Source organism: Pinus tabuliformis, chromosome J (genome assembly GCF_031772625.1).
Source record: "Pinus tabuliformis cultivar Carrire ecotype Pingquan chromosome J, CPIR1, whole genome shotgun sequence".
NCBI classification, from domain to species: domain Eukaryota; kingdom Viridiplantae; phylum Streptophyta; class Pinopsida; order Pinales; family Pinaceae; genus Pinus; species Pinus tabuliformis.
In genome coordinates, this window is record NC_142295.1 from 1356438362 (window position 1) to 1356459541 (window position 21180).

General features: G+C 38.8%; 1 protein-coding gene and 1 pseudogene across 2 annotated transcripts; both read right to left on the minus strand.

Annotated features, from left to right (window-relative positions):
* Positions 1-783: 783 nt before the first annotated feature.
* On the minus strand, positions 784-4510 carry LOC149232414 (geraniol 8-hydroxylase-like; annotated as a pseudogene). Its single transcript, XR_016248463.1, has 6 exons — positions 4326-4510; positions 4118-4187; positions 3348-3466; positions 2855-2964; positions 1701-2257; positions 784-1569 (listed from the first exon to the last, which is right to left on the minus strand). The product of XR_016248463.1 is annotated as a geraniol 8-hydroxylase-like (transcript).
* A 15616-nt stretch (positions 4511-20126) lies between these two features.
* On the minus strand, positions 20127-20789 carry LOC149232415 (uncharacterized). The gene has a single exon (XM_089381903.1). It carries the CDS (start codon positions 20787-20789, stop codon positions 20127-20129), a length of 663 nt encoding a protein of 220 aa, XP_089238029.1.
* Between the last annotated feature and the right edge of the window lie 391 nt (positions 20790-21180).

Below are 21180 nucleotides of genomic sequence, written 5' to 3' on the forward strand. Positions count from 1 at the left end.
AAAAAAAATGAAATTTTAATTTGGAAAATTTTAATAAAAAGTACATATTTTATATATATATATATATATATATATATATATAGATATATATAATTTAATTTTAATATATATATATATATATATAATCTGTTTTTATTTTTATTTTTTTAGTATAAGATATAAATAATAGAAATATTTTGAATAGTTATTATAACTATAATTAAATATAATAATTATCTAAAATTTATTGATATTAACTTTATTAAAATTTATACATTTTAGTAAAAGATATTTGGTTTTCATTTTGTAATAAGTAAAAGCAATTGTTATATATCAATAAATACCATTTTTCTATGTTTTAGACTTAATAGCATCAATGAGTATATATGAAAGACTATTCATTTGATTGTTTTATGAAAAACTATTAATTCCATTGTTTTATGTTTGTCTTTTTAATGGTAAATTTTTTTTTTGTCTTTTTAATAATAAAATTGTACATGATATTTGAATGCAACCACATTAAAGTAAGTTTTAATTTGAATGTAAAATGACATTTTTATTAATAAAATATTGTTTATATAAACATTTTTTAAAATATCTTTCTACTAGTTTACTTTTTCATAAACCCATTTGCAACACAACAACATTAATATTTTTTTATAAACCTATTTGCAACACAACAACATTAAAGTAAACTTTAATTTAAATGTAAAAATGATTTGCTTATTAATAAAATATTGTCCATTTAAACCCTTCTCAAAATATCCTTTGTACTTGTTTATATTTTGATAAACCCATTTGCAACTCTTGTCAATTCTTTTAGTAAAACCCATTTGCAACTCTTTTCAATTCTTTTTGTTAAAAACTATTCATTACCACATACAATTAAAGTCATCGAAACGATAGAAGCTATGCTGAGGAAAGAGCGGCTGCCAATTCCGTTCTAGTTTAATCTAACAAATACATTTCCGCAAGTAGGCGCGGCGTTGGAATCGCTTCCAGTGGCACCGCCTTAGCCAGTGTGAGTCCAAACCTGTTGCTCATGTCCACTTTGTCGCTTGTCATGCCTCGGGGAAGTGCCCACTCAAATGGATGGAGGAGCAACGCCAACAGCTGATGGACCATCCGACTGGCCAATGGAAGCCCCACGCACATTCTCCGTCCTGCCCCGAACGGAATCAGCTCGAAGTTTTGTCCCCTGTACTCCATACTACTCATCTCCGTATCAAGAAATCTCTCCGGCATAAATTTCAAGGGCTCCTTCCAGATCGAAGGGTCCCTTGCGATTGCCCACACGTTGACTATTATTTGAGCATACTTCGGTATCACGAATCCCGCAATCTCACAACGGTTATCAGCTCTGTGAGGGATGAGAAAAGGAACCGGTGGGTGCAATCGAAACACTTCCTTGATCACTGCACGGAGATAAGGGAGACGCTCTGCGTCACTTTCTTCCACCATTCGTTCACACCCCACTACCTCATCCAGTTCGGCTTGGACTCATTTCATCTTTTCGGGATGGCGGATGAGTTCTGTCATGGCCCATTCTATTGTCGTTGCGGTGGTGTCACTCCCGGCCCCAAATATGTCCTGCACCAAAATGAAAGTAAACATCAGAAAGAAAGAGGACACGAAATACATACCCGAAATACATTTTCCATGAAAAGGAGCTGTGCTAGAACCAGCTAAACAAGAACCAATAAACAAAAAAAAAGGCTTACAACTAAGTAGCCTCTGATATGGTCGACAGTAAATTCGTGGCTTCTCATGTCCAGAAGAACGTCCAACAGATCCTTTTCACTATAACTTCTGTCCCTACTTTCCTCTAATCTCGTAACCAGGCGATCCTCAATGAATTTGTCGATTACGCCATACACCTTTCTGAAATAGAAGTTCGTATCACGGTAGACGCCCTGGGGGTCTAAGAACTGAAGGCAGGGGAAAAAGTCTGCGACATTGGGAGTTGCATAAAGCACCATCACTTTAGAAAGGGCATATTTCAACTCTTGAGTACCCAACTGAGGATCCAACGCATCTTTTCCAAACACCATTTTTCCTAACAGATTAAAAGACGACTGGAACGCGGTGTGTCCAATATCCACACACTTTCCCTTCACGGCGTCTTCAAAAATCTGATGAATCATTCGATTTACTTGATCTCTTCTGAGATGTAGCAGAGCTTCCAGCCTCTTCACGGAAAAGAGTTCGTTAATGGATACACGTCTGAGCATGCGCCAGTGTGTGATGACCCCGTGAAACATGTAAATATGGAATGTTACTGTGGTAAGAAACTAATGTGAGTTGTTAATTATTGTTTACTAAATGACATTATCTTATTTATGAAATTGAAAATATTGGAATATATATCTTTGAAATGCTGGCAGCCTCTTGGTGGAGGATTTTTAAAGAAAAAGAAATCAGTTATGAAATTGAAAAAACTACCCTTTCACACAGGAAAAGTCCTGGGAAGGAAAACCCCTGGGCTGTTGGGACAGACAGGGGGGGGGGAATTCCAAGAAAAGGAAAGAAAGGAAAAAGGGGTAAGTCTGGTAAGGACCAGATAACCCAAGCACGAAGGTGCATGAGTCTTGTTGAGGGCTGCAGGCCTGCAAGACAGCTCGGGGGGAGAATCCAACATGCTGATGGATCTCAAGGTTGGGTGGATAAGAGCAAGTATGAAATGCAGGTGAACTTCTGGAGCGTTAACTCCTGTAACTGGTAGACCAGGTACGAGTTATTTACAAGATTTAGACTACAGTAAACAGTATACTGAGTATATAGATAGAAAATACAGTTGAATCTGAATCTCTTTTAATAGCTATATGTAAAGAGAAATATAACAGTGGGATATCTGTAAAATGTAAACATTATGTACAGTTCAAATGAATATCTGGAACTAGCTGTATAAGATAGTAAATGAGAGAAATCATCTGCTGAATACGATTCATGTTATCTATATAAACTGTACGAAACCCAAATGCGGTCCTGAAAGACCATAGCAGTATGCAGAATATTTATGTAAACAGTGCAGATAAATAGTATTGCACGGCGTGGTACCCAGCTACGGCATGGTGTCCAGCCAGAACAGTAGAAAGAATCATTGAAATACCAGAACGGTAGAAAGATTCATTGAAATACCAGAACAGTAGAGAGGCACATTTGAAATATCAGTGTTGTGCATAATAAATAACGAAGCAGTAAGGAAAATTTAACAGACCCCTGTTCCGAGGGTTCAACATTCCATTACATTTTGAAACATGTATGAAAGCAAATACTGTGTTATCATAATACGCTACGCCAGGACTCATCCGGCTCAGCGCATAAGTAACCAATACAAATAATCATTGAAAAGTCGAACATTATATCACCTGAGAACAGAACCCAGCCGTGGGTAAACAGCTGCGTACCCCGCTGTGGTACAGCTACGTAATAAGAAACAAATACATATGACTGTTACAATAAAACCCTCTAACAGAATAACTCGACTCTGTTAACCAATGGAAATAACAATAAATCTTATCGTAAGGCGAGCTCAAGGCATGTTCCCTGAAGCAAGATTATTAGCGTATAAGACAAGACGGCCATGGGTGCAAAACTTGACCGAATGAAGAAATATAAACATCGTATTCAGAAGAGGAAAAGAAGTATATTAACGTTAAGCTATATAGAAACCCTTGATGGGTATAGCGGAAGCAATGTTTATTAAATGTCCAGAGAATCGAATAATACCATATAGTTCTTCACAAATACAGACAATAATCTGAGAGTTCATATTTAACATTTTTAACAGCATGAGAAACAAAAAGGGGTGAATATTCAGACTTCAATTTCAGGCATGGAGGCCGCGAACCCTTAATGTAAATGTACATACAACCATGGGACATATCTGCCAGAAACCGTATTTAACATAAGTCTAAATAAATCAAACAAGACACAGGTTCCGGCATGGAATGGCCGACCGCGAATCATAACCCAGGGTTTGGTCCGAATGCAGAAACCCTGAGACAAACAAAATAGAGAATGCCATGAGGAACTCCTCTGGCCAAGAAATCGACACCAAACAAATCTCATAGGTATAAACCCTTACCCATCAGGTTAAATCTCAGGCTCCGCATCTAATCAAGATATGAGTACATACCTGAGAGCGCCTTGGGCAGCATAATCGTTCCTTGAGCGGTAGGAGGGCCGTGGATGCAACCGCCTGAACACTGGAAAATGCATCCAGAGTTAGCTCATGAGTAAAACAATCCAAAACTAATAAACTCTGAGAAAACAAACACACTGTATATATATCTGAACAGCCGAAGAGTAGACGAGTAAACGGCGGGCATCAGTCATTATTATACCTGAGGTAGCAATGTAGAACCTGGCAAATGGTGCAGGGGAGGAACCGCCGAGCTGAGTAGTATTCAGCCTCACCAGACACACGCAAATGAACCAAATCAAGTGACTCGGTGGTATATGAATCACCCTCTAAACCCTTGGGCGAGTTTGAGCCCTTAGATGTGAGTATTGAATCCCCATCGTTCATTCAAGCGGGAGTCTGGGCGCGAAAGTCCACAGTGTGACAACCGAGGAGTCACATGGCTTCAGCACGGTGCTAGGCCACCTGGCAAGGGTGGGTGAAGTCAATTAAAATTCCGTTCACCACCTGGCGCCGGAGTTGGACAAAGCAGCAATCCGGTGAATGAACTAACTTGACTTAGACATTAATTCGTGAAGGTCGCCAAGCATAATCATATAGTATTAAGTCAAGAGTGAGACTTTGTGTTGATAAGGTTTGTATATATATGTACAGCAGCGTGTTTAATACTTGAGAACGATGCTTTACATATGTGTATTCTATGTTCGAATAGATGGGTGGGGTAAAATTTAATAAGCCTTGTAACTATTTTTTTTTTATTTTTACATATTTAGCGTTGGGATCATGACAATGTGGTATCAGAGTAGAGGTTTCAATACTGTGGCCTCTGGAGCAGTAAGATCCAGCTGCATGGAAGATTATCTTATATGTATATATGAGGAAGAATTAATTCAGCTAACTGATTTTCTTGTTTTATTAATTAGGAGGTAAATACAGAAACGATAATCAGCTAACAGTCAACAATAAAAGTAGAGGAAATGCAGGGAGCTGACAGCATTCTTCGGGAAAATCCAGAGCTGTGGGTACAGCTTGGTGAAGAGACGCGCAGTACCAATCTGGTGATACTAGAAACTGTTCAAGAACTGAAAAATGAGATGGCACGTCTGCGAGAAGACAATGCGCGATTGACAGTGGAGCAGGAAAGAATACTGAAGAGTTTGTCAGACAGACAAAATCCACCATTAGCCAATCCCAGTGCAAAACAGCAAAGGGCAACTGAAGAACAAAATTACCCAACTGCACCTGAAATTTCAGAGGAAAAGGAGGACCATTCTGATAACGTACTAGAACAGTAGACCTCAAAGCGACAGAAAATGGAATTACAGGGGGAATTCCGAAAGATTAAACCTCCACATTTTGATGGGGAACAGGAAGAAGCAGCAGAGGCATGGTTAATTAACATGAACAAGTATTTCCAGATGTATGAGTATGATCAGAATCTGAAGGCACGGCTGGCCATCTTCCAGCTACAAGGCAAAGCAACCCTGTGGTGGGAAGAAACCAAGATTGTAAAAGGAGTGAGTGAGCAAAACATAACATGGGAAAAGTTTCAGAAATACTTCAAGGAGAGATATCTAACCGAGCGTTTCTATGATGAGAAGGCACGGGAATTCCATGATTTACGACTAGGACAGCAGTCTATGGACGAGTTCATCAACCGCTTCACTTCCCTGCTTCGCTATGTGCCATATATTAAGGAGGAGAAGGCCAAGGTGCAGAGATTTGTGAGCAGCCTACCTGCCTATATAAGGGAACGAATTGAGTTTGACAATCCCAGAACAATGGATTTGGCGATTCGTAAGGCAAGAATCTGTTACCAGTAGAACAAACAAAAAGGAGACATTTCAAATAAAAGATGGAATGAAAGAAAGGGTAACAGAATTGCTGGTAATAATAAGGGGAGTCGTGGTAATGGCAGCAAGGGTGCTGGCAAGGGACAGATTAGCAGCAATGTAACAAAGAGTACTTTTCGGACTAAGCCAAGTGAGAGCAGGATCAGTGAACCATCTGCCAGGTCGGATATTGAAGGGATGACCAGACCTCCAGTCCAATGTTGGGGTTGTGGAGGACCGCACTATGTTAAGAACTGCCCGCAGCGTAAAGGAGTGGACCAGATATCACAGATCCATGAAGCATCGACTGTTGGGGAAGTGGCGCGCAGCGTACCAAGGATTAACGCAGCCTTGGATGATCGTCAAGCGGAATACCAGCCGACCATGGTGGAGTTTGAAGGTAAAATTTCAAATCTTTCTATAGCTGTTCTTATTGACCCAGGAGCTACTTTAAGTTATGTTAGCCCAAAAATAGTAGAACAGTGTAATTTACCATCTGAAAGGTTCAGGAATCCATGGCTGGTACAGCTAGCTACGGGAGCTAAGAGACGAGTCTTAGCCAAAATTAGTAATTGCTCTTTAAGCATAGTTGGACAGCCAATAACAGCAGATCTGAATGTACTTCTATTGGGTTCCTACGACATCCTGATTGGTATGGATTGGCTGGAAAAACATTGGTCATTGGTAAACTGCAAGACCAAAACCATCTATTATAAGGATGACTTGGGAAAGCAGCAGGAGTTGTAGGGGATTAAACACCCTGTACAGATCCGACCTATTACTGCATCCCAGCTAGCTAAATGTCTCAGAAAGAAATGTCAAATTTACGCTATTCAAGTTGGTTATGCAAACCAGAAAGACAAAACAGCTGCACTGGACAATATTCCGGTAGTACAGGAATTTGCGGATGTTTTTCCTGAGGAGGTACCAGGACTGCCCCCTAAAAGGGATACAGATTTTACTATAGAGCTAACACCAGGAGCAACACCGGTGTCACGGACACCATACCGAATGAGCGTACCAGAATTAACAGAATTAAAAATGCAACTGCAAGAGCTGTTGGATAAGAATTATATCCGCCCCAGCGTATCACCGTGGGGAGCTCCAGTATTATTTGTTAAAAAGAAAGATGGAACTCTCCGTATGTGCATAGACTATCGTCAGCTGAATAAGCTCACGATCAAAAATAAATACCCCTTGCCTCGGATAGATGAACTCTTTGATCAAGTGAAGGGGGAAAAAGTATTTTCCAAGATCGATTTGTGATTTGGTTATCATCATATCAGGATTAAAGAAGAGGACATTGCCAAAACCGCCTTCAGAACACGCTACGGGCACTACGAATTTGTGGTGTTGCCTTTTGGTTTGACCAATGCACCTGCCACCTTTATGTGTTTGATGAACAGCGTGTTTCACAGGTTTTTGGACAAATTCGTGCTGATATTTATCGATGATATTCTGATATATTCTCGTTCCCAAGAGGAACACGAAGAGCACCTTAGGGTGGTGTTGCAAACTCTTCGAGAACACCAGCTCTACGCTAAGTTTAGTAAGTGTGACTTTTTCAAGGAGGAAATCCAATATTTAGGCCATGTGATTACAAAAGAAGGAATTGCAGTGGATCCTGAGAAGATAAAGACTATTATGGAATGGCCCATACCCAAGGATGTAGCTGATATCAGATCCTTTATGGGACTAGCCGGCTATTACAGAAGATTTGTGGAAGGTTTCTCGAGGATAGCATACCCTATCACTTCCTTACAGAAAAAGGGGAAGATATTTAAGTGGACACCGGAATGTCAGCAGAGTTTTGATCGGTTGAAGCATTTACTCACCACCGCACCCATCTTGAGTATAGCTGATCCTAATAAGGATTACGTGGGGTGTACCGATGCAAGTAAGGAGGGTGTGGGAGGAGTATTAATGCAGGAAGGGAAAGTAATTGCGTATGAATCAAGAAAACTAAAAGATCATGAGCAGAAATACTCTGCTTACGATCTAGAGTTAACAGCTGTTATTCATGCACTGAAAATGTGGCGACATTACCTCCTGGGGAGGAAATTTCTGTTGTTAACAGATCACCACAGCTTGACAAATTACTTCAGCCAACCTACCCTGAATGCAAGACAAGGTCGTTGGGCAGATTTCCTAAGTGGATTCGATTTCGAGATTAAGCATTTAAAAGGCAAAGAGAACCGGGTGGCTGATGCATTAAGTCGAAAGGTGCAGTGTTTATGTGAACTTTCAGTCAGCAAGTGGCGGAACTCGCTGTTTGAGCAAATAAAAACAGCAGCAAGTCAAGATGCTGAATACCAACAATTAAAACAGCAGGTACAGCAATCAGTTAATGGAAGATTACAGCAAGGATATACACTAGATGGTGCTGGAATGTTGTATTTTAATAAAAAATTGTATGTACCTGACTCGAATGACCTTAAGAATCTGATTTTGGACGAGTTCCATACCAGCCACTACACTGGCCACCCAGGATACCAAAAGATGATCACTGCACTTAGGAAGGAATATTATTGGCCAGGAATGAAGAAGCAGGTGGTTGAGTATTTGGCGCGGTGTTTGGAGTGCCAGCAGATTAAGGCAGAACATCTGCATCCGGCCGGGCTATTACAACCTTTGCCTATTCCGGAGTGGAAATGGGAAACCATTTCCATGGATTTTATAACCGGTTTGCCACGAACAAAGAAAAGCAATGATTCCATCATGGTGGTGGTTGATAAGTTGAGTAAAGCGGCACACTTCATACCCGTGCAGTCCACTTATAAGGCGGTGCAAATTGCTCACCTTTTTATGCAGAATGTGTTCAGACTGCATGGACTGCCGAAAGTAATCATATCAGACCGGGATGTAAAGTTCACATCCACCTTTTGGAGGACGTTGTTCGCTGAGTTGGGAACACAGCTGAACTTTAGCACGGCCTATCACCCGCAGACCGATGGTCAAACCAAGCGAGTAAATCAGGTGTTGGAAGATATGTTGAGGGCGTATGTGATGCTGAAACCAAACCAATGGGAAGAGTATTTACACCTGGTTGAATTCGCATATAATAATGGATATCATACATCGACACAGCTAAGCCCCTTTGAGGTCCTGTACGGGCGAAAATGCCGCACACCCTCAAGCTGGGGTGGACCTGAGGATAAGCTGAGTTTGGGTCCGGAAATGCTTAAAGAAATGGAAGACATGGTGAAAAGGGTGTGTGCCAATTTGAAGGCTGCGCAGGACAGACAGAAAAGTTTTGCGGACAGGAAAAGAAGATTCAAAGAATATCAGGTTGGTGACCATGTGTTTGTGAGGATCCAAGCCAGAAGAAGCACACTGCAATGGAGCGGATGTGCCAAGCTGGCTCCTCGGTACTTTGGACCTTTTCAGATCTTGGCTAGAGTGGGGCCGGTGGCTTACCAACTCGCCTTGCCAAGTCATATTAAGATTCACAACGTTTTCCACGTTTCTGTTCTAAAGAAATATGTATACGACCCTAAACATGTGATCAGATGGCAAGATGTTCGGGTAAGAATTAATCCGGTTGTTTTGATTATGCAGATATACTCAACAGAAACTGACTGTAGGTATTGATTGTCTGCAGGTCGAACTGGAAGGCGAGGTTCTGGTCGAACCACAGAGCATTCTCGACCGGAGAGAAGTGCGGTTGCGGAAACGAGTTATTACCCAAGTTAAAGTGTTGTGGCAGCACTACGGGCCTGAGGAGGCTACTTGGGAGGACGAGGAACTTATTAGAAAAGTTTACCCGGACTTATTTAAGGGGAATAGACATCGGGACGATATATATATACATACATATATATATACATACATATATATATATATATATACATATATATATATATATACATATATATATATATATATATATATATATATATATATATATATATATATATATATATATATATATATATTTATACATCTATATATACATACATACATACATATATATATATATATATATATATATATATATATATATATAGTTTAGATATCTCGACCTGCACTCTATTTAACTGATAAAAAACGAATTCAGAAAGACTGTGAAAAATAAAATAGAACTGCCTCATCTAACTTTAGCACTTTATCTTTAATCTGAAATTTAATGATAAAATTATCCTATTATATTTATGGCTGGTGCATACATGCATTCATGTGCCCTTATTGCTGGAATACTAAAATTTGTGATGTGCCCTTATTGTCTATTTATTGCTGCATTCTCACCTATAGATCATTATGTTGTTTAGAATTTAATGATGCATGGATTTTTGTAATGTTGTTGTAATAGAAGGTGCCCAGATTACCATGTGTGCTCCAAACCAGTAGAAAATGATCTCGGGTACACTATCTAACAACAATGAGTCACCAAACACTTGTATTTTTTAAATGCCACTGTGGGCTGCTAGTTTTAAGAGTATTGTTAGGGAAATAAGCTTGGTGTAGTTATTTGATCCTCACCTAAATCTATTTGAAATTTGATACAATGAGATTTATTGAGAATTTGAGATAGGGAACACCTTTGGCTCCCCTTTTTTGGAATACCTTAACTAAATCCATCAAATTAATCCCCATGTTCCAGATTTGTCCATAGGAGCATGAATCAAATTTTTCTATGTAGGGGTTGATGAAAAATATTTGAAGTTTGAGAAGATTGACTGACCTTGGAAGGCATATTAAAAAAGAGTTATATATCTGTCTTCAAAGATTTCAGCATTTCTATCTTCCCATATTCCCTGAGATACTATTAGAGGAAGGTATTTGAGGTCTTTGAAATCTGAGTTTTACTACCACTTTTTAAAGCACTCTTCAGCATAACCTCCTTGTCCATAGTCCTTTATCCTTGTCAAACCATCCATTTCAGTCCAAACTTCCCTTTATTAAGGACATAATATTAGTAAGTGGCGTATGTTCTTTTTAGAAATGGAAGAAAGGAAGACCATGCCCCCTTGTGAAGAGATTCCTATGCTACATGTGCCCAATTTTTACTACACTCTCAAGGATATTGTATTTGATGCTGCAAAGAATAAAGAAGGATTAACTTTGTCCATTCACCCTCTGACACACATATTTGGCTTCTCTCCTTGGAGCTTGATGAATATTTTAGACACATTGTGTGTTTACACTGCCATTTGCAAACATGAGGGGTTGTCTTTCAAGTACCTAGGGAACAATATTTCATGGGAATAATTTATGGATGCATCTTGATCAGAATTGATTGTAGAACAGGAAATTTAGGCTGCCACAGATCCTTATCAAAAGAACTAGGCCTTTGATTATGCTAATGGTGACATGTATAAATGGAAACGTTGTTGGAGAATACTTGCACAAAAATTTGATCTAAAACATTACCATATGAGGGTGAAGGGTTCAATATAGATGAGGCAATGAGGGTGAAGGGTTCAATCTAGATGAGGCAATGAAAGACAAAGGTCTAGTTCGGGATACCATTTTTAATGAAAGTAAGCTCTTGGACTGAGCACTTGGGATGGAAGTTGTGCATACCTATGTTTTGAGTAGATTTTTTGAGTGTATTACATTTAACATTAAGATTTCATTTTTCATTCAAATTTGGCTATAGTTAGATCACCTAAAATATAATATTTTTTTCATCTATGCTCTTCTTCCATATGCACTACCGACTTATGACATTTCCTTTGTTGCATTTGGTGCAAATGTTAGTTGTCTCCTTTCCATCTCTATGTTGAGCGAACTTGCTCTCTCATTTTTTTCAATATGCCCCATTAAAGAAACCGTACAAGATGAGGAGCTTGGGCCCATGGAGTTCTTAGCCATGCCTAACCCAAGGCTAGAGTTTATGCTCCAACATATATATTTCAGCAACATACCACCTTGGGAATTCAATAAGATAATGAGGACATTAAACAAGAAGTTTTAAAGGAAATGGAGAAATTTTTTGATTCAAAGGTCATGGATTTGATATCAAGCTTAGTCCCTCACATCAGGACTGTTCATGGTCACCAAAACCAATATTTACACACCACTGGCCTCTACTAGTATATCTATAACCTCACGTGGAAAGTTTTATATGAAATAAATGAAAGAAAAAAGGAGCTTATCCTCCACATGGATGAGTTGCACTTATAATACAAACTTATGGATGATCACATGGAACACATGGAGCCTAATATTATTCAATAGAATCCTCCTCTAGGAAACCCTAATCAATAAGAACCTACCAATCAACGTTGGTCTTGAAACTGCATATGTTTCTAATAATTATTATGTTTTATTTTCTATTGGATAGTTCATGATTGCATGTCCTTCGTAGTGTTCTATTTCTCTATTTTTTTGTTATGGGATGTTATGATTATTTTTTGTATTTGGATTAATTACCATCATGTATTTTGTGTTATAAGTAATGTCAAACTTGCTATCTATTGCCTTTCGTCTAGTTTCCTACCACACAAGCAAATACAATAGAACTTTTTCATAAATTGTATGCATTGTAAATATTTTCAATAATAATATAGAATCATGAGCTTACAAAAAAATTGATATTTCTTATAAATAAATAACTAATTAAATATTCATAATATCTATTATCTATTCATGTCTTACTTAATATAAATTCCTTTACATGATTCAAAATTAAATATACTAGCAATTGCACCATATGTTGCAAAGGAAACTTCGTAAGGCATGGGAAAGAGTGGCATAGAAGAAATAAGATGTGATATGTTATGCAATTTAATTCAATACTTAAATTATAAATATGAATTAAGGATAACAATCAGAGTTTTTCCCATTGAATTATAAATATGAATTAAGGATAACAATCAGGGTTTTTTCGAATGAAGCATATATAAAAGTAGCATATAAGAAAGAAGATGTGATATGTTATGCGAATTAATTCAATATTTAAATTATAAATATAAATTAAGGATAACAATCAGAGTTTTTCCCATTGAATTATAAATATGAATTAAGGATCATTGAATTATAAATATGAATTAAGAATAACAATCAGGGGTTTTCCCAACAAAGCATGTCCAATACTAATTAGATTCGCATGCATCATACAAATAAGTTCAAATCATTTCAAATTCTTAAATCAAATCCACATGCATCATACAAATAATTTGAATCCTTTCAATTTTTTCATGCTTCAACTAATTTACTATTGTATTAATCATATCTTCTTGCATTACACAAACATGTTCCAATCCATTGAAAAATTTTAATCAAATCCTCATGCATCATACATAGAATTTGAATCATTTCAACTTTTTTCATTTAGACTATTGTATTAATCATATCTTCTTGCATTACACAAACAAGTTCCAATCCATTCAAAAATTTTAATCAAATCCTCATGCATCATACATAGGTTTTATATCATTTCAATTTTTTCATTTAGTGTTGCTAATAATTTTCATTTGGTGGGCCATAGCCATACATTGGGATCCATTATTGATTTTAGCAATGTCAAGAAGCAAAGAAAAGATCTACTTGGTGGGTATTATGGGGTCTGCACTGATTTCCATGATTATTCCTCTAAAAAATGGGAAGATCAGTCAAAATATCAAATGGCATACAATGAAGCGCATACAATAAAGCTTCCAAACTGTAAACATTTTTAGGTAGATTGGGGCACTGTACCTCCCATATTATTGGTTATTAATGTGCATTAAATGAAATATTCATTACCAAGTCTCATTTCAAAATTTATATATAGTCACCTTTTATTGTTCCCAATCAAGGTTTTTCTTTCCCACTTTATGGTTTCTTGCAAGTCTCTTTCATGCTCTAGGATTGTGCTTGAGAGTTCAAATATAGAGTCCTTAAGATCCTTGGCACTATTTTGAAGAGATGTTTTTAGACTTCATATGGACAATATGGTATATATTGTGTTGTATGTTGTAAGGATGATGTACATATCCATTTGTAATAATTGCAAATGAACTGTGTGTAGATATTTGTTTGATAATAGCCAAAGTTTTCTCTCAACCCCCTCTTTCTAATTTTTCTTGCCCATTATTTATTTTTAAATGGAAATTGCATCAGATATTTTTCATTACAAAGGTCCATCATCAAGCAGACATAGGTATACCCACTGAGCAAGGAGAGAAACAAATACCCACCGAACAAGGAAGGTGAGCAAAAACCAACTCTTTTATCTCAACCAACTCTGATCTAAAAGTTGTAAGTTATCCCAAATGGAATGAATTAGTTACCTCATGAAAGGTTGTTGGACACAAGATTTTCCACTTAGAAGAAATATTAGTCACCTCATTAAATGTTTCTAAACACAATTAGTTTTCCATGCAATGAGCATATCTTAAAAGTAATTACGCTTTCAATCCTAAAAGTAATTACGCTTGTTTATCCTCTATTGCATGTTAGTAAATTTCATTGGAGTGGTAAATGTATTTCATCATTAAAGAAACTAGGGAAAGTTCCTGATTTGAAAACCCCTTAAATCAAAATTACGGTGGAAATTCTCAAGAGAAATACAAAAAGACCCTGTAGTTAGTGCATGGTTTCAACCATTCATCTAAATAACCATTGTATTAAACCACAAATCCATGTTTTCAAATGTAATTTAAACTTTGGAGAGTGCATTTATATTCTATTGCATGTGATTTAAATGTCATTTAAGTGGTAAATGCATTCTATATTTAATGCAACCAACTCATCTCACTGTCAAACTTTATGTTATAATTGTTTATGATAATATTAAAACAATAAAGTGTTAATACTTTTATTTGATGTTATACATTTCATTAAAATGAAAGATTAGTTAATAAAATAAATTTAAATCAACAATTATTAGAAATTTATGGTTTGTATTACATTTGAAAAATTCAAGCATCCATTTTTTCTAAATAAATTTATGTATTAAAAAATAATAATATCATCCATAATTATATTAGTTTTTTTCAGTATTTGTATTAATGTAAGAATATTTACATACTGAAAAAGTGAAATGCTTTGACAGCAAAAAGATTTAAAAAGGTTGTGTAGAAACACAGCACACTGAGATGATAATACATTGCAAGGCAAGTCGCAATATGTATAATAAAGATATATATGGGCATGAGAACTTCTCCAAGATACCAAGATACCAAGAAAACTTCCAAGCCCATATAGATAGAAACAAAACCGACCAGTTGAGATAAAACAAAAAGATAGTCACGAGATCATACCTTTCATGAATAGGTAGAAAGCATTTAGCAAAAAGAAAAATACCTGAAAGATACCAAAAAACAGTATGAATCAAGTACCTGGCAAGGAGAAGTCTTCTATCTGATATGAGACTGGTCCCATTTGTATCTCCATTTTCCATATACCAAGCTGGCTCGTTAGTCCCATCTTTGATAAAGTATCAGCTTTCTGGTTCTGGATTCTGTCCACATGGTTGATACTGTAATCCTTTTTCCTGTTCCAGAATGCATCTATCCTATTCATCCACCCTGATAACATGGGGATCTTTATGACTAATTTCCTTTTGACATGCTCAATAATGATTTTTGAGTCACCGAAGATATGTAGATTCTGAATGTTCAGAAAAGTGCCAAGATGGAGAAGACTAGCTAAAGCCATTGCTTTAGCTTTATTGTTTGTACCCTTTCCTCCATTCCAGATGATGGAGATTTGTTGTTCTTCATTCATTTCTATGTAGATGCCACAAGCACATATACCCTGCTGAGATGCCCCATCAAAGAAAGCCCGCGAGAAGCCCATTTGAAAACTGCACTGTCCCATTGATTTTTTGTTTTTGTTTTTGTGGCAACTCATTCCTCTCTCCCAACTAAGATTATATTACTTACTTACTACAAATCTTGCAAAATATTAGACGTTGAGTAATTGAAACAATTATATATATATATATATATAGATTTGATGTTATAGATTTCATTCAAATGAAAAAATAGTTAATAACATATATTTAAATCAACCATTTTTAGAAATGAAAAATTAATTAATAAAATAGATTTAAATCAACACTTCAATTAATAACTGTATTATATTTACAAAATTCCAACATGTTTTTTTAAATAAATTTATGTATTGAAAAATAACAATATCATCCAAAATTATATTACTAACCTAAAAAAAAATTTAACAAAAACCCCACTTACTACAAAACCCAGTCAATCAAATTCAAAACTGGTTCAGTTTCCAAATTCCAAACCTTATTGCAATTAACCTAACTATGTTAGAGTCTGCTGGACATGAGCAGGGCATTTACTGTACACTCTCTCAATGCCCACCTTGCGTTCAGTGAGCACTATGGTCACATTGGCTGTAATGATGGGCCTGTTCAGGCTACTCTGGAACCTGAACTGGGTCGAGTGAGGGACAGAGCTGGGATGCAGAGGAGAAATTGCAGTGTGGAGCCGGAAATCACTGTGCGCAGCCATTGGGGCCTGCCCTTGCCCCCATCCACTACGCGTATGGGGATAGTGTCTGTGAGGCGAACTGGGAGGAGGCGAATTCTCATGGGAATGAGGGGGAGAGGCAGGAACAGAGCTCTGCGCTGCTTGTGGGTGAGCGCTGCCACCGCGGGTGCCTCCTCTGTGACTCCTCATGCGGTGACGGACCATATCAGTGTGGTTGGAATGCAATTCAGCTGGACAAGAGGCTGGGAAGGAGAACAGGTTGTGAACAGAGGGCTCCTGTGTAGGATTCAAAGGGCAGTGCCTGGAATGGGAGTAATGGTGCCCATTTCCAAGGTCAATACAGCAAAGAAGCCAACATCGGCTCCCGGTGGTAGTTCTGCTGCAAGAATTTCCAGCCTGAGGCGGACAGATGCTGAGGGAAGGAGGATAAACAGAGGGGTCGAGAGGCTCCATATTATTTCCAACTGCTTCCGGATCTCGGCCTGAGGGGCCATTTAATGCTGCATGCAGGCTGGCCTGCGTTCGTCTCAGGTGAGCATGGAACAGAGCGCTACCCACCGTCTGGCAGGTCCGAGCGCCGGCGGTCCGTTGGGTTGCCATTAATGATCTTGGATTTCACCCGCATCTAGGTGCGCTTCTTCCTCCTGAGCCATTTCATTCTTCACCATTTCCTTATACTCCAGTATCTGGTGTTCAGTGGCTAGTGTAGAGAGCGAACCTGTATGGAGATCCCTTCCGCTTTCCACTCCTATATTTGCCAATAGGTCAGCTACTTTATTTCCCTCCCGACGTATGTGCTTGAGATTGATCGCTCTGTGGGAGGAGAGCTAGATTTCGATAAGTTCTAGTCGACTCGCCATTCTCCAGTTGTTGCTCACTTTACTTGAAGATGTTCCCTGCAAGATTTTGTTGACCATATTTATAAGGATCTGCAAGTCTCCCTCTATAACAAGTGGGAATTGATCATGTTTTTGGGCTAGAATGAGTCCCTGCCATAATCCTTATAATTCTACCGAGTTGTTAGTGTCCCATCCATTTGAACCTAAGTAGGTTAGAAGAGGAGTTCCCTTATGATCTCTGAATATTCCTCCAAATCTGGCCTTTCCTGGATTCCCTTTCGAGGCTCCATCAAAGTTTAGCTGGAACATGTGATGGGGAGGAGGAAGCCACTTATCTGGTGTCCTGCTTTTTGCTTGAGTTTTTCCTTTGATTATCATTTCTTGATTCCACTGAAAATTCCAATTTGCCCATATGGTTTGTTCCTGAGGGAGGGAGGGAAAGTCCTCCTCAGTCCATGTTTGAAGAAGTAAAGTTTCCCTGATATTTTGACACACTGTGTTCCAAAGAGAATCCAAGGGCATAGATTGGTCCTTGAAGATTCGCCGATTTCTCTCCTTCCAAATTGTCCACATGAGAAAACCCGGTATAAGCTTCCATAAGGAGTTTAGAAGCTTGCTTTTGAATGGGTTCCTTGCCCAGTTGCGAACAGTGGAAACAATATCTCCTTGTGTCCGTCCATCCTTTTGGCATCTAAAGCTGACCTTTTCCCAGAGCTTGTGTGCTAATGGACAAGAGTTCATAAGATGCTGAGTGGTTTCCTCTTCTTGCTTACAGTTGGGACAAATGGAGGGGCCATGGAAGCTTCTCTTCCGGAGATTGTCCCACGTAAGGATTTTGTTGTGACATAAAAGCCATAGAAAGGTAGAGACTTTCGGCCAAATATTGGGGTCCCATATTTTATTCCAGAGAGGATCCTTGACAGTGTGTTCCTTCATAATGATGTGATAGGCCTCCCTAGTAGTGAAGGTTCCTTTTTCCTCATAGCCCCATCTAAGAATATCCTTTTCATCTGAATATTGTATTCTTCTCTTTGTTAATTTAGTACCAAGAATCTGTTGAGCTGATTCCATTCCCTGTCTTAATATGTGGTCCGTGCTATGCCATTGCCTGTGCCCTTGCATTGTGGAAGGAAGCCAGAAGTGCTTGACTGTGTCAGATGTTTGCAATTCCTGTTCCGGGATTTGATGAGGTAAGATTAAGTCCTTTAGTTTGGGTTGTTGCTGCCAGGAGTCGTCCCAGAACCTTGCTGTATTGCCGTCCTTAACTTCCCAGAAACTATGCTGCTGAATTAAGAGCTTGTGTTGCTTGGCCGCATTCCAGATTAGAGAACCTGGGTTGACTTCTGAAATTCGGATTAATTCTTCTGTAGGTCGACTGTTGGCATACTTTGCAGTCCAAAGGGTTGCCCAAGGGGTGAACGGCATAGTAAGCCATTTCCACCAAATGCGAGTGCCCATAACCACGTTGCTGTGATAAGGATCACGCAGACCCGTTCCACCTGCAAGCTTTGGTAGGCAAACTGTGTCCCATTTGACCAGAGCCCATTTGCATTTTTGTTCTGAGTTGCCCCACAGGAAGGATCTCTGTATATGTTTGATATCTTTGAGAACCCATTTGGGTGCAGCTAGGATCGAGAAGAGATACAGTGGCATGGATTGGAGAACCACCTTGATTAAGACGAGACGACTGGCCATATTGAGTGCCCTATGAGTCCAGGAGGATAGGCGAGCCTCCAGTTTTTCTAAGAGCATCCTCCAAGAGGAGTGTTTCAGAGCTGAGTCAGTCATAGGAGCACCAAGATACTTGGAAGGGAGAGCAGCAATTTTGAATCCAAGAATTCGAGCTATAGAAGCTTGGGTGACAGCAGGGGTATGAAAAAAGAATATTTGAGATTTGGCTTTGTTTATTTTCGCTCCAGAGGCATCCGAAAAGTCCGACAATAGAGAATTGAATTGTCGAGCTTCCTGGACTGAAGGGTGACTGAAAAGCATATTGTCATCCACAAATTGCTGATGGGTGAAGGCAGGAGTGTTAGGAAATGACAGGCCTCTGAGTTTCTGGGATAACAGAGCATCTTTAATACTTCGGCCTAGACCTTCTGCCATTAACACAAAGAGGAAAGGGGAGAGAGGGTCTCCCTGTCTGATTCCCCGGGATGGCTGGAATGGTGAGGAGGGGATTCCATTGATCAAGATTGAGAAGAAAGAGGAAGAGATGAGACTCATGACCCAGCTTATCCAGGTTAGAGAGAAACCAAAGGCAATTAGGGTCTTTTGAATATACATCCAGCTTAAGCTATCAAAGGCTTTTGAGAGGTTGATTTTAAGGAGCATACCTAATCTCTTGGAGTGCTTCACGGAGTGGATGATTTTGTGAGTTAGGATTATGCCATCTATAATCTGCCTACCTTCTACATATCCTGACTGCTCCAGCAAAATGAGAAGTGGTAGCAACGATTTGAGTCTTGAAGCTATGATTTTGGAAACAATCTTGTAGATGACGTTGCACAGGGCAATGGGCCGATATTTGTCAGGGGTGCTAGATTGAGCTTCCTTTGGGATAAGGGCTATGAATGTGGCATTCATAGCCGGAAGCATCCACCTCAAAGTTCTCGATTCCTCAACAACCTGCCAGACTTCCATTTTAATTAGCTCCCAAAAATTATGGAAAAAATTGGAAGTAAACCCATCAGGACCCGGCGCCTTTCCCTCTTTCAGTTGATGTACTGCATTTTCCACTTCCTGTAAGTCGACCGGCCTGAGTAAGAGTTGGTTGTGCTCCTCTGTGATGACTTTGGGGATGTTCTTTGTGATTTTTTCTATAGCTTGCATTCTGTCAACCTGTGGTTCTTGATGAGCTTGCTTGAAGTAGTTGAGAAGTTCAAGTTCGATTTCTTCATGTTTTTCCACTCTTACCCCCTGCTCATTTTGGATGTGAGTGATATTGTTATTCATGTTTTTCTCCTTCCTTTAGCCACCTGATTCTCGATTTTTGCCTCCAGAACGTTTCTTCTTGTTTGGCCCTTTCTGAAATCTGAGATTCAAGAGACTTTTCCTGTTCTGAAAATTCCTCTGATCTGCCTTCTGTGATGATCCGTTGCTGCAACTGTTTCATATCTTGATCGAGAGCGATTTGAGCCTGGAAAATGTTACCAAATGAAGAATGGTTCCATTGTTTTATTTTACTCTTGAGGTATTTAAGCTTCTGTTGAAATTGGAACATTCTTGTACCATTTGGTGGAGAGAAGTTAGTCCATTCCGAAGTTATTAGGTTGACGAAATCCGGATGTGTCATCCAAAAAGCCTCGAAGCGAAAAGGCCTGCGGGTTGCATTGCCTGGTCGAGACCATTGAAGAGAAATTGGCCAATGGTCTGAACCTGAAAGCGACAAAATTGAAGCTGAGAGGTCTCCTCCTAAATGGATTGCGTTGTCAAAGATTAAGAATCTGTCCAGGTGAGACGCAATCTGATGCAAACCTGCTCTTTTGTTATTCCAGGTATAAATTCCATTGTTGAATGGCATGTCAATAAGCCAATTGCTTTGAATGTAATCTTTTAGATTATTACTTTCCTTGTCCAATTTGTTCCTTCCTCCTCGCTTTTCTTCCATCTTGGTTATCATGTTGAAGTCACCCCCAGTGATCTAGAGTGGATGAGACCTATCAGCATTGATTGAAGAAAGGGTATTCAGAAGTTATACCTTATGCATAGCCTCTTGGGGAAAATATACATTGGTTAAGTGACCATGTATACTGGTTCCTGTGATGTGGAAAGTAGCTTGGAGGAAATGCTTGTTTGCATGTATGTTGTTGAGCTCAATGGTACGTGCATCCCAAAAGATTGCCAGGCCACCTGAGGCACCAGAGGCATCTACTGCTGCTGCTAGACTACCTGGCCAAACTTTTGCAGCAATTCGGTCCAGAGAGATGGAGTTGCATTTAGTTTCCTGCAAAAAGAGAATTTGGGGCTTCTCTTGCTTTATCATATTTTTAATCAGTCTG

Excerpts from the sequence above, each read along its gene's own strand:
- LOC149232415 (XM_089381903.1), bottom strand. The coding sequence starts at position 20,789 with ATGGAAGAAAAGCGAGGAGGAAGGAACAAATTGGACAAGGAAAGTAAT.